At 45.3% G+C, this 13,763-nt stretch overlaps 2 protein-coding genes across 2 annotated transcripts in view; one reads left to right on the top strand and one right to left on the bottom strand.

Moving 5' to 3' along the window:
* The window catches only part of CFAP43 (cilia and flagella associated protein 43), a 44,420-nt gene extending 40,234 nt beyond the window's left edge, over positions 1-4,186 (bottom strand). The window contains exons 1-2 of the mRNA XM_066324442.1: positions 3,870-4,186; positions 1,537-1,761 (exon numbers count right to left, since the gene is read on the bottom strand). Coding sequence (XP_066180539.1) covers positions 1,537-1,761; positions 3,870-4,186 — 542 coding nt within the window. The remainder of the gene's footprint in view (positions 1-1,536; positions 1,762-3,869) is intronic.
* GSTO1 (glutathione S-transferase omega 1) lies at positions 4,163-10,106 on the top strand. The gene is made up of 6 exons (XM_066323617.1): positions 4,163-4,244; positions 4,325-4,433; positions 5,939-6,161; positions 7,154-7,255; positions 9,191-9,297; positions 9,562-10,106. The coding sequence occupies exons 1-6, from the start codon at positions 4,211-4,213 to the stop codon at positions 9,713-9,715; spliced, it is 729 nt and encodes a 242-aa protein (XP_066179714.1). The 5' UTR covers positions 4,163-4,210; the 3' UTR covers positions 9,716-10,106.
* Positions 10,107-13,763: the final 3,657 nt, after the last annotated feature.

The following is a 13,763-nucleotide window of genomic DNA, read 5'->3' as shown; positions in this document are numbered from 1 at the left end:
ACCCAATTGTGAGACCACATAAAAAAAATATAAAGGTACAGCTTCTGTTTCTATGAAACAAACCAGGAGGACTGTTCTGCTTTAAACACTCCAGTACTTTAACATGGTAAAACTCTGGAATGTAAACAGGATGTGTTACACAAGGACTGAAATAAATTACCGAAGAGGACTCTGTTTATGAACTTAAAACATGTCAACAAATTTGCTACTGCTTGCAGATGTTTTTACTTTTCAGAAAGTTGGGGACAAATATCACGGTCATGTTACCAAAGGAATTTGCATTTACCACCAAGTGAGGATGTCAGTTTAGCCTGCTGGCACCACGGCAGGAAAGTTCCAGCAGTGTAAGAGATACCCTCTGTACAACACTGCTGTTAGGATACTCTCTTTGAATTATCATTCAGAAACTTCCCATCTCTGCTCTTTTTCCAAATCAGAGAATTTGACTGGGAGAGACCTTTGTTCTCAGCAATGACCAGAAGCATTTTTACACTCCTTTCACAAACATAAGTCAGTCATAAAACTAGCTCAGTTGCTGATCCTTTGTACCCTTCAGAGAAGATGGTACTAAAGCCTCAGCACTCTCATACTTAGGAATGTTTTAAAATTACTGGTCCTGAGATAAATTTATGCCCAGCAATAACTTCCCATTATCTTTTCTGATGAGTTTCTGCTCTTGGCTTCTTTTTCTACATAGGAGTCTCAAGTGGAGCCAGAGGGGAGTGGGAGCACTGACAACGTGCTTGTGGAGGTGAACTGAAAGCCACGGCAACAGAGGAGACATTTCAGCTGATAATGTTTTTCTGGGCCTTCCTTCATTCAGGAACAGGTTGTGTGGGGTGCCATGGCACACGACACCGCTCTGAACATGCCTGCAGAACTGGCTCTGTGCTTTTCCTCAACATTAGGTCTGAATCAGTGGAAATGAAGCATTTCTAATTTCTGTTTGTGGAGGCAAAATGGAATCTAGAAAACTTGTACTCAGGGATAAATTAATAGGGGTGACAGTACAATTTATCATTTTTACACATCCAGTAAAGGCCTAATGGGACAAGGGTACAGGCTGTTATGCATAAAAGAGATAATAGATAGACAGACAGACAGACAGACAGATAGATAGATAGATAGATAGATAGATAGATAGACAGACAGACTTCTTTACAGTGCGAGCGACCACGCACTGGAACAGTTTTTTTCAGACAGGCTGAGGAGCCTCCCTCACTGGAGCTCTTCCAGAACCGTCTGGATGCAATCCCATGCACCATGCTCTGGGATGACCCTGCCTGAGCGGGGAGGTTGGAGCAGATGACCCACTGTGTTCCCTCGAACCCGCCCTATTCCCTGATCCTGTCATGTGTGTCCATGCCTCTTTCCCTGTCCCCAGCGCTGCCCCGACAGTCCCCGGCAGCGCAGCCTCCCTTCCTCTCCCCGTCTGACCGCCCTATGCAGGAGCCGCCGCGGGGCGAGCACAGCGCAGGACACCGCACACCCCACCCAGGCTCCGGAGCGTGAGGGGGCTGCGCCGGCCGCCCCCACCTCACTTCCAGCGCGGCCTCCGCGGCGCGGGCGAGCCCCTCCGTGCCGGGTCCCCCCACACGGGATCCCGCCGTGCCGGGTCCCCCCACACGGGATCCCGCCGTGCCGGCTCCCTCCGCGCCCGGCCCCGCCGCCATCGCCGCCGCCGCGGCCCCGCGCCCTGGCAACAGCAACGGCGACCGCCATTGGCCGGGCTCGGAGCATGCAGCTGATTGGCCCGCGCCCCTGCGCCAGCCAATCAATGAGTACCGGCGGGTATTTAACAGCCCTGTGGGGGAGCGCCCTGTAATTGGAGCTGTGGGGAATGTGACTGGCGTTGTAGGCGCTCTTACGGTTGATAAGATGGGCTAGTTCTGCCCTTGAGCCACTGATACCTGTGGCTTTTAAACCTGCGCAATCGTTGTTGCTGAATCAAGTGTAAGAGTGCATCAGCCTTGGGAGAGAGACTATGCATTCTGTCTTGGTCACCCAAGAGGGTGTGCGTCCCTGCACCTGGTCCAGTGCCATCTGTCCGTCTCTTTGCAGGATAGCTGTACCTGTTTTCCCATTGCCTCTTGTCACTTTCTGGGGTCATCATCCCTAAAGGTGCTCAGGAGGGGTCTGGATCTAGTGCTGGGTAATGTGGTTTAGGGGTGACAGTTGAACTTGATTATCTTGAATGTGTCTTCCAACTTTGATGATTCTGTAATTCCGTAAGGTACAGAAGTTCTTCTTGGATTGTGTATGATAAAGCTCCTGAAGCTTCAGAGTGAGCTGAGGATAAGTCTTTGCCAGGAGATGAAGAGAAAGCACAGTCCAGCCTTTCCCTCTGTACTTGAAGCTTTTGGCCTGGTAACACAGTAAGAACTTCCAAGTATTTAAAAAAATAGATTTCCTTTCCTAAGAGAGGATTGTTATTTATAGTGTATTGCTTGTATTAGTTTGCTGTTACATCCCTCTACAGTGGCAGTGTGCAGTTGTGCAATTCTGGTGTGCACTCACAGTGCTGGAGAGGAATGAAGGGAGAGTGCTGGCATTTCTGTCCAGCAGCAGCAGGACAAGCCCATTCCTTGCCTCTTGTCTCCACAGGCACTCTGCATGCCAGGCAACACTGGAGAGAATGAGGAAGTGAGCTTATTTTCTTTGGTGCTTCTGAGGGCCTATTGTAGCATGTGGGTCTTGTGATGCTGGTTTGAGTTCCTACATGACTGTCTCCAGGCTGAGAGTTAGCAGACTGCCTGGGTGTTTCATAATTGCTATGAGAAATTTTGAAATCATTTTCTATATTTTCATCACCCAAAATTTTTTTGAATCTTTACTAAGAATAGGTACTTAGAGGAATAAGGACTATGTCTTCTAACACAGTTGGGTGGTTTTTTTTTTGTGGTAGAGAAAATTATTTTGTTGGCAAAGAACACCTTATGTACAGGTTCTGTTTGCCTAGGGCATGGCAGACTTGTGCAACAAATTACCACTCCCTTTCTGTACTGAGCTGCCTTATAGATACATAATCAAGCAGCAGTGTCTCAACAAAAATCATGTTCCTCCACTGCAATGGATAATGGTGTCAAGGTCATGGTTAAGTTACTAGTGACCACCTTCGTATTTATCTTCAGGTGAGATCACCACAGAAAATATTGGTCTTTGTGTCTGTGGCCCAGCTCCAGTGACAAAATCAAACCAAAGCAGGTAGGACTGCCTCCCTGTGCAAGCATGGATCCACTGACCAGACTGGAGAACGCTGTATTAGCCTTGGGGGTTTGACAGAGGAGTGAGCATTGCCAGGAAGGCCCGGATTTTCCCTCCCTTTGGCAAGAGCTGTGCCAGCCCACTGGTCCCTACAAATGTGCTGTTTCCTATTAATGTACAGTGCCAACCTGAAGATTGGTTGTGGAGAAGGGAATCACTTTACCTCTGTGGTCAGAGATCAACTCGGACACTGTGAATGTGTGAAAATCATTGAAGGAAAACACCTCCATTTCCATTATTATACTCCAAGGAAAGCTGGTACAAGGAAAGGCCTGGTGCCCTAATCTGAAGTGAAGAGGGAACAAAGGGACAGGCAAAACTTCCATATGTGCTTTGGTTCTTTGTTTTGCTCAATGCATGCACTGATGCTCCCACAAAGATCCTGTTTGCAGAAGCAAGCATGAATCCCTCTATAACTGCACTGTAGTAGTTAAGTTAGATTTAACTTCTGCTATGCCCTCTTGTCTGTTGGGTTATTGTCTCTTCTCGGGGTTTTTATCATGAAGCAGAACAGCTGCTGGAGAGATAAACCCTTCTTGCTACCCTCAAGGTGGGGTTGGATCGGGTTTTGGAGGGTGGAGGAGGCACTGAGGGGAACCTGGTACCTCAGCGGCTGCTGGAGGCACTGCTTATAAATCCACCGGGCCCGCGAGGTGGAGTTCGGCCGTGGGCGCCCCGTTTCCACGGGAATGCCGGAGCTGCTTGTGCAGTTATTTGTAAACGCAGCGAGGGAGAGCATCGAGAGCAGCTGAACACTGTCCCAGCTGGGTGGGCAGGCGGCCAGCTCAGGGAAAGACCGCCGGGCAGGCTCTCGGGTCGGGAGGAGCGAGAGGGAGGTGGGAGGGAGCGAGGCGGAGCCGGGCACGGCCCCGGGGCAGGGCGGTGCCGGCGGGGCAGTCGCAGGGCCGGGGCAGTCACACATCGGAGCTCGTCGGGTCGTGGCGCGATGTCGGGCGATCAGTCCCGCAGCCTGGGCAAGGGTAAGCGGCGCGGGGCCGGCGGAGCTCGGCGGCTGGGAGAGGGCCGCGGTGACAGCCCCTGTGCTCTCCTGTCCCCGCAGGTAGCGCGGCGCCGGGCCCCGTGCCCGCGGGGCTGATCCGCCTCTACAGCATGCGCTTCTGCCCCTACGCGCAGCGGACGCGCCTGGTTCTCCGCGCCAAGGGCATCAGGTGAGCTGCTCCCGGAGCCCGCACCGAGCCGGCCAGAAGGGCGGGCCTAGCTCCCTTTCTTTTCTAAATTCAACATCCCTGAAACAACTGATTGAGAAGAGGCGTTCTGTGAGTGATTTTGCTCTAAAGCTTCAATAAGTAGAATGAAGTCAGCTGCATAAAGGCCCAAAGTAAAAACCCCAAGCTGATTTTCTTTTATAATCCTTGCCTGTGATAAATTGCCCTGAGTAAATGTAAGCAGAGACATGACATGCACTGTTTGTTTTTGATGTGAGTGGCCGTGGACATTCTGGAAGCTACGACTGTTCAATGTTTCTGTTGTGTCACTGCCCAGCAAAACACACTAGTGACTGAATGATCTTTTTTTTAAAAGAAGAAATCTACCATGTTCCTATAATATTGTCTTGTTCTCATGCTGTAGCAAGTTAATGAAATTCAGTGCTTGTGTTTGTTACTTTTTCAAGATTGCCATGTAATTTTAGCATTCTTGAATGGAGTCTAGTATCTCCCTCGGGTACAAATTAAAATTAACTGTTTTTTCCATTATTTTCTGGTACTACCAAGCCCAAGGCCTGCCAGCAGTTTGTTACCCAACACAGGGCTGGGAGTTCCTGTTGGAATAGGGAATGCTAACAGGTCTCTTGATAGTAAGATGAGAGTCAAGTTAGATTTGTTTTTCACATGGGTCTTTTGGGGTTTTTTGGAAGAGTAGATAAAAAAATGCAATAAAACTTCTGGGTCATTTTAAGTATGTTTTTATTTAGTGTCTTTGGACCGATTTTGGAGCTGAGAGGTTTGTTGTAGCATGATGATTTTGGAGGGGTTTTATGGCTACCTAGATGTGACAGTTGCCTTCTGGTAACTTCTCAGTTATTTTGAAGGTTCAGCTGTGTTTAGCAGATCTTTGGGCTTACTAGGAATTTTCTGGGGTCACACATATAATTCACTATATAACTACTTGTTTTTTAATACAGGCATATTTCCCATGCATTTTTTCATCAATATCTATTTGCCTTTACTCTAAACACTTATTCTGTATGAGACCATAGGTTGGGAAGATAAGGAGGAATGATGCCCTCCTGATTTGCTCTTTGGTGTAAGGCAGGTTAAGGTTCAGGTGTATTTCTTAATTGGGGTGTAGCTCATTTGCAATCAACTGTTTCTTCCTTAGCCTGTCCTTGAACTCAAATGTGGTAAGTGTGCTGAGTTCTACCTTGTGTTTTCAGCCTGGTAGCTGGGTGCTTGTTAAACTAATAGGAGACACACAGTCTGCAAACAACTAATTGCAAGTCAGTGCCTACTTTCTCCTGCAAAGGAGACAGTATTATTTCTGTGTCAAAGGATTAGTCCTGCAAATAACTTCAAAGAAAGCAAGGGAATACAGGATCTTGAGGGCTGGCCCTCTCAAGAACTGAACTGTTGAGGAGACTGCATTTCACCGTGGTGTGGGGTGGACTGGAACAGAACTGAGCCTTGTCTGGGTCTTGTTTCTTTTGTTCTTTTAGCCATGAAGTAGTCAACATCAATCTGAAGAACAAACCTGACTGGTACTTTGAGAAGCATCCCTCTGGGCTGGTTCCTGTTCTGGAGACCAGCAAGGGCCAGTTGATCTGGGAGTCTCCAATCACCTGTGAGTACTTGGATGAAGCATTTCCAGGGAAGAAGCTGATGCCTGCAGACCCGTATGAGCGAGCCTGTCAGAGGATGCTCTTGGAAGACTTCTCAAAGGTACTGTGTGATCAAAGTGGGACTGTGTTTCTGACTTTGCCACTGCACCAAAAACTGCAGCTCTCTTGCTAATGTTGCTTTCATCCTTTAAGGCAGTTTTTTTTTTTAATGCAGGGATGAGCATTTAAATAAGCAGAGGGGATATGTGGGGCCTTTTGCTGTGAGCACATGTAATCCACTGTGTCTCTGAATTGCTCCCAGAATTATGTGTTGGATGGAAGGATGGATGCTGAAAGGCATCCAAGCAAGTGAAAGTCTGTATGACTGAGGTAGGGTTTTGAGCATCCTACAATAGACCAAAGGTTAGCAGACCAAACCAGCTGAATATGACCTGGGAAGTCACAGTTGCTATATTTTATTCTGATCCTTTCTGTAGGAAGTACTGTGTGAATGCAGGATGTGGGAAGTGCCTGCCTGAGAGAGCCTAAAGCCATGGACAAGAGATGGCACGTGGCTGTAAACATGGGACTTGTATAGGGAGGCTTGTTTTAGCTCTCATTTGGAGCTGGAGCTGGTTGACAGGAATTAACCTCTCTGTACTAGGATGTGATTTGAGGACTCTAGGAAGTGAAAGAAGTCACTTGGATATGAGACAGGAGAGAAAGAAACAGAAGATGCAAAGGAACATAGACAAAAAGGGGGAATAAAAGGGAGAATGTATTTGCAACAGGCCTTTGTAAATAGACTTAATGGAAAGAGGGAAGTGTGTTGCAGGAAAGAAAATGCACAGATAGGAAACACTCTTCGCTATTCTCTTCTTATTACAGGACTAAAATTCATTGCTGTTTGTATTCATTCTTCCTCTAGGCTTTTGCTTGCCTTTTCTGAAGTATAAAAGATTTTTATCAATGGACTTTATGTAATTCTTCAACATCAAATCTCTTAAGATTTAACTTGCATTTAGTATCTTAAAATGTTAACTTAGCAGTTGAGTGACTAACTTGTATTCTTGTAATAAGTGCATTAAAAATTTCATACTTTCTTTTGTATAGATAACATCCTTGCTTTTCAAGCATGTTTTGGCAGTCAAAGATGGACAGGACACCACTGCACTGAAAGCAGAGATTGCTGAAAAGTTTGGCAAACTTGAAGAGGTGAGAGTATTTCATAATAACGAGCAGATTGCCAGCCTTTATATGTTCTTTCTTTTCCTTTCATGCTGTGGCCTTTGGAGGTAGATCTCTCATTTGCTTAGCAGTTAAAACAAGAAACAATCAATTTATTACCCTCAGCCCAGGATGCACAAGGGCACCGTTAGAATAAATTTCAACTAGCAAAACTGAACTTTAACTAGCTAAACTAAACTTTATCTAATGATAAAGACTATGTAGACTTGTGGAGATTTTTGAATTCTAGCAGACTGCTCTTGTCTTGGCTATCTTTGTTCTGCTTTAAGTGAAGGAGACCTTGCATGTACTAAGAGCAAGGGCTGAAGAGCATCTGTGCTTAAAGTAGTGCAGATACCTTGGTGTTGACATGAAATCTTTTTCATTCTGGAGCTTATCTTTGAGGGTGGGTGGAAGCAGAATGTAATGTGTGCCTTGTAGAAATCCAACCCTGGACCATGTTTCTCTTACTGGTGGTGTAATGCAACTTCAGTGGAGCTCCAGGAAGTGTCAGAGTATTTCTGTTCTGGTGCAAAGCTGCCAATAACATTTTAGTACTTTCCTAGTTCTCCTGACAGTCCAGTGCATTCTGCTTTCCCATCCCCTTGGGCTGCCAACAACACAATTGTTTCCAGAGTCATCTTGTCCATCTGATTAGACTGAGGCTGCAATAATGCAGATGACGAGTTCCTAGAGGAAGTTGTGTGTTTCACTTCCCTGAAATACAGATGTGTTAAACATTAAGAAAGGATTAAGCTTCTTCCTGCTTGGTTAATACTGTGAAATAACTTGCTGTTTCTTCAGTGTCTCTATTTTTCTATACCCTGAATGATTTTGCAGCAGCAGCTGATGGTCAGCTGTGAATGGGAGGCCAGAACAGCGTATTGCAAGAGATATTCCAGAGGGGAAATACTTTGGAACACTCCTGTATTTTGATTTCTGCTGCCCAACAGAGGGGGCTGTGTTCCCATCTCTGCCCCTGTGCAGCTACTGGTTGTTCTCCCAGACACTTGGGAGCTCAAACAGCTCCGTGCTTCCTGAAGGGCTGCTTTAAGATTTCTACTAGATCATGGGGGTTGTGGACAGGGAATAAATGCCGTATGAGTGTATAGGGTGATGTGTGTCCAAAAAAAAGGACCAAGATTTATAAGGTGCCTGAAACAGAGCCACTAATGAATCTAGAGCCACTAAACTAATGAAAGAAGAGAACAAGCCCTTGGAGGGTCTTTAAAGCATATTAAAATTGGATGACCATGACACTTGAAAATGCATCAGAGTCATAAATGTAACAGGAGAACTTGTTGCATGCTTTATGGCCCTGCTTTCTGTGCTGAGCTGTGAGGAGGATCTCTTTCTGGTGTAAGTTACACTTGCTTCCTGTTGCCTTTGCATCTGGAATCAAATGCAGTGTGAGATGTAATGTTAGAAATGCTTCCCTGACACCACTTGGCCTCAAGTGCCATGGGAAAAAAGTTCCTGCTAAAATGCTGCTCTAATCTAGCAGGGTGATAAATTCAGCTGGATGTGTTGCTCAAGAAATGCACGTGTGTTGCTGTGTTCAATTAGTCTGTGCCATTTATGCTTTATGGCAAGCAAGAAATCACAAGTATTCTGAGCTAAACTCCTCTTTGTTTGTGCACATGCTGCAGCTTGCTAGTGATTCATATTTTGTGATAGGTTTTGAACCTCTGGAGAAGAGCTGGGCTGAGTTTATGAAATAGCAGCTGTAGTATTAAGCTTAACTATACTGACTAGTTCTGACTATGCTAATACTGTGTGCACAGGAGAAATGCACTGTTTCTCCTTCCTTTCTTTGCTCACTGACCCTGTAGTGTGCCTGCCTTCCACTGTGCAGTGGGGTTTTTGTGTAGTGTTGTGCTTCACTTTTCCTTAGGGGCAGCTGACATCTCTCACCCTTCACAGGTTCTGGCCAAACGCAACACGTTGTTTTATGGTGGGGACTCAATCTCAATGGTTGACTACATGATCTGGCCGTGGTTTGAGCGTCTGGAACCATTCCAGCTGAAAGAGTGAGTACTTTGCCTGGCTTCTGGTGTGTTCTGAAGTGCCTCAACATCAATATTCCTGGTGTGCACTGCAGCGATGGGACACTCTTGGGGGCTGCTGAAGAAAGCTAGTATTGTATTGCAGTTTGGGGGAAGCATCCTGCTCTAAACTGGACATTGTACTGGGACAGAGAAAGTAGTAAAGTGAAACTGTTGAAGCTGTTTTGTTTCCTCGATGCCATCTAAATTTTCCATTTGCTTTACTCAGTCTCTTCCTTTTTCCTGTAGCGCTTTGAATCACACCCCAAAGCTCCAGCGCTGGGTGGAGGCCATGAAGGAGGACCCTGCTATCAAGGCTATAATAACTGACCCAGAGACATTCAAAAACTACCTCCAGCTGTACCTGAAGAACAGCCCTGAGGCATGTGATTATGGGCTCTGAGGTGCCAGTAGGAACATTCTGGCTGAAGTATTAATGCTTTTTTTTTCAGTGTGGGAAGTCTGTGATTTGGTGGAGGCTCTTCTGTGGTTGCATTTCATAGTGGGGAATAAATCTGTGCTGAAAAGGTTGGGAAACTGTGTGAACTTCAGTCCTTCCTGAAGGATGTGCTGGGGAAAGAATGTGCTGGCTTTAAGCAGGAGATGGAAAGTCATGGTTTGCTATGAATATTGCATAAAGGAACATGTCTCTACTCAAGAGGTGATGGTCTGTAACCTCTGGCCTCCTTGGAGGCATTGCAGTGGGCAATGCTGACTGATGCTGTCACCTGATTTAACAATTGTAATACTGGTGTCTTGAAAATGAATAAAAAGCAAGTAATGTTGTCTTCAAACAGTTTTTCTTTCCTGTTTCTGGGCAGCTATTAGTCACTGGTCTGGTTATACAGAGAGGAGCAGTGTGCTGTAAAGGCTAAAACAGATAGTGTGGCTTGTGAAGTTATGATTCCTAGTGCAGACCGGTTGTCTCTTTGGACAGCTCTACTGCTAAAACACTTTGCAGCCCTGCCCACATACCTCTGCTGAAATCATCTTTGCAGGAACCATCTAGTAAGGGCCTCCAGTTTTGGTTAGATATGCTAGGGGAGAGTGTATGGCTATAATCTTCTCTGACCTTCTGAAGTACTGGTGTGTTTATTCTAGGTTCTAACTTCAAGGCTGGAGTAAGGAGTAAAGCCAACAGAAACAATATCCTGAGCAGAAGGACATTTATTTTCTGTTCTCAGGATTTAAAGCATTGCTGTGTTTGTCAAGTTGAAGGTAAAATTGGAGAACAGAAGTAAGAGGAGTTTAGTCAGAACATTATGCTAGTGATGTCTTTCTGCTGATGAAGGAAAGAGTATGTTCTGTTTCATCAGGTAGGTGGCAGAATAAGAGCTTTTTAGTTGAATATCTTTGAAGCTATCCTGTATGTTAATATAGCAGTGTGGGGACAAGATTATTTGAGTCACAAGCAGTCACAGGAAAAACTTCCTCTCCTTTTTTTTTTCCTTTTTTCCTGTCCACATCTATGACTCATTCTGATGTTGCTGGGTTCTGTATGTCAGTCAGACCACTAACAGCCCAAACGAGCCATAAATCCAGGGAATAAGCACACGTGAACAAATGAGGCAAAGCAGCATGTCCAAGGGCAGGGCTGTGGTTCCTGTGGGGCTGAGATGGTTGCCACGAGAGATCCAAGACTGTTGCTCTCTGCCTCCCATTGCAGTGAGGTGAGGTAGCATAGCAGAATGTGGTGGTTCGTGGGTTTCATGGTAGTTGAGACACTGGGAGCCTTGAAGCTTTTCTGGAGGAAAAGCAGACTGATGTTTTTCCTGTAACATATTCTGCCCTGGCATGGTGACTCAGATGGTGCATGCTTGTGTAACTTCATGTAGGAAAGAAATTTGATGAGGAAAAAAGAATAAGCAGGAACTTGGTCTGTCAGCCTGTGGCTAGTGGAGGGACTTGTTTATGCTCTTACTAGCTTCAATTCAAACTATGCAACTTTTCCTCTGCTGTCTGGCTTCATGGCTTTTAAACACATCTGGCACTACTTAGAGAAATAATAATTATGTTGCTCTTCCTTCCAGAATATTGTAATTTCTTAAAAAGTTTCCAGTTGGGATGTGATGCTACACATGTTTCATAGATTGTCAAAGGACCCAGAGGAAGCTGAGAGCTGTGAAGTGTTGTCAGGATGTGGATCTAGGCCCTTTCATTAGATGAAAGCAGGGTTTGAGCTTTATAAAGCCAATGTCTCTGAAGCAGTGTTGGTGGGATCTCAGTGGCAAACTTCCAAAAATTAAGTGCAGAGCATTTTGGATTTATTAGCAGCTCTGCTTTGTGTAGGGCTTGCTAAAAGCTGTTAGGATAGTGCTAGAAATATGTTACAGTTTGCTCCAGTGTGTTATTTGACTGTAGTGGTTGCATTAGGGACATTAGGGAGACATTAGGGAGATCCAGTAACAGGTTAAGAGCAGAGATCAGCATCCAAAAACTGAACTGGCTCCAGTCAGACCACGGTAACCCAGAGATTGTATAATATGAGCAGAAAGAATTGCTCTCCACATCTTTATTTAGTGGCTGCAGTGTACCATTATAAATATGCTACTTCAGCAAAAAAAAGTAAAATGAAATATTCTACCTTATAATTTACTATTAAATATCTGTGTTCTAAACTCGCAAGCTGACAGCTGGGGTCTTGAACTCGTTATACCCCAGCAAGAAATGCAAGCCTCAGGCAAAGTGTTTTTAATGTGGTAATGAATGTGCAATACTGGCCCAGTCTTGAAAGAAAAGACAAGTAATGTGGAATGGACTGGCTCTCTCTTTCAGGGTGGGTGGGTGTAAAGGAGACATTTGCATTTTCGGTTTTGGTCAACAGAAGAGAAAGATGGAAGTCAGTAAGGAAAGGATCAAGCAGATGAACAGCTCTCGTTTTTGGTCAGAGTTCTTAAAACCTTCTGTGGATCAGATAGTACAGTAAGTATATTTTTTACTCACCTTCTGCTCCATGCTTTGCCCTTGAAAATTGTTAATGCTTTTGCTTTCAAAAAAGAAGGGTGCTTTTTTTATTTGTCTTCTGTTATTGTGCCCCCAAATGTAACTGCTACTAGCACAGGTTAAAAAAGATCAATTCAGTGTCAAGCAAACAGAGACAGAGTCTGTCTTACAAAATCAGTGAGTTTAGTAGCATGATGGAAAATAGATACTTCAGGTAAGCAAGGCTCTGGGCCTTGTTCTGTCCTGCATTTGTAGCATGTCCCAATATCTTTACTGACATCCTTGAGATGTTTGGTACCCTCATACAAGGTGTGGTCCAGTGCTTGTTCATAATAATTTTAAGATCCCTTGTATTGTAGCTAAGAGAAAGGCAGAAGGGAGCCAAGACAGGAGGAAGGAATGGGGATCTCAGGTTCTCAGATCTGAAAAGTTTTGCTGAGTTTTGGGTAAGTTGAGCGGGAACCTGGGTGAATGGGATTGCAGCTATAACCGAAGGCCCTTGCTTGGGGGAATTGTTGAGAGGTTTGTGTGTAGGGAAGTGTTAAAAGGGCCAGTGGTTCTTGCACTGAAAGTGGTCATAACTGGAGATACGGGTTTGAAAAGTTTGAAAAATAATATACCACAGGCACCTGGAACACTTGTGTCAACTCCATACAGATGCCTGTGGATTTGTTGCTTTTCTGATCAATCACAAAGGAAGAGAAAGGGAAATCTCAGCTTTTTGACATGTTTCACTTAATCTCAGACCCTTGCCATGCTGCATTTAGCAGCTGTCTGCCCTGCTCACCAGGCAGGCCTAGCTGTGGGTAAGTGTGTTGGGCGTGGTGTTAGCACAGTGTTACATATCCTGGGACTGCTCTCCACAGTTTCCACTGTCCTGGCGTCTGTGATGTTCCCCTGCGTTAGCAGGGTTTGAGAACTGGCTGTTTCTTATCCTCTCTCCTGTCTTTACTAGTAGCCTGATTATTTCACCACCATTCCTCGGACATGGATTTCACTTGGGAATGGCTCATGAAAATGCAGTCTCTAAAGTCATGAGGTCAGGTGCAATTTTACTAAATCACTCCCATTTTCTGTAAGATGGAATCAGTCTTTTCTGCTGCTAGTCCAAAGCTAACAGGGATGGCAGTTGCTGATTTATCTGAGTAATGATGCCACATGATGTCATTAGTATTTTTCCCCTTGTACAACATTTTGATTTACTAAAACAGGAGTTTCAAAACTTGTCAGTGAGATGCAACTGTGCTTGGGGTAGAGTGTGGCAGCTGTTTAGCAGTCTGCAATAACACTGTATCTGAGTCCAGGAGGGAGTGAGAATGCAGCTGGTACGAAGGGGCTGATGGATGGAGCCTGCACTGTGCCTCTCACAGCATCTTCTGGTGAGCAGGAAGCAGCTTGTGAGAACTGCAGCACGTGCTGCAGGTCTGTGTCTTAGAACCACCACCCTTGGCAAAGGTGATGGAAAAAGCCACCTCTCCAGGGGAAAGGGAGCCAGAAATAGGGGCACT

The sequence above is a fragment of the Sylvia atricapilla genome, chromosome 8 (genome assembly GCF_009819655.1).
Source record: "Sylvia atricapilla isolate bSylAtr1 chromosome 8, bSylAtr1.pri, whole genome shotgun sequence".
In the NCBI taxonomy this organism is placed as follows: domain Eukaryota; kingdom Metazoa; phylum Chordata; class Aves; order Passeriformes; family Sylviidae; genus Sylvia; species Sylvia atricapilla.
Note: the sequence above shows the minus strand (reverse complement) of the source record. Positions and strands in the feature narration are given on the sequence as shown.

Excerpts from the sequence above, each read along its gene's own strand:
- GSTO1 (XM_066323617.1), top strand. The coding sequence starts at position 4,211 with ATGTCGGGCGATCAGTCCCGCAGCCTGGGCAAGG. Across the intron at positions 6,162-7,153 it reads TCTTGGAAGACTTCTCAAAG|ATAACATCCTTGCTTTTCAA; the intron begins GTACTGTGTGAT and ends TCTTTTGTATAG. Across the intron at positions 9,298-9,561 it reads GAACCATTCCAGCTGAAAGA|CGCTTTGAATCACACCCCAA; the intron begins GTGAGTACTTTG and ends TTTTTCCTGTAG.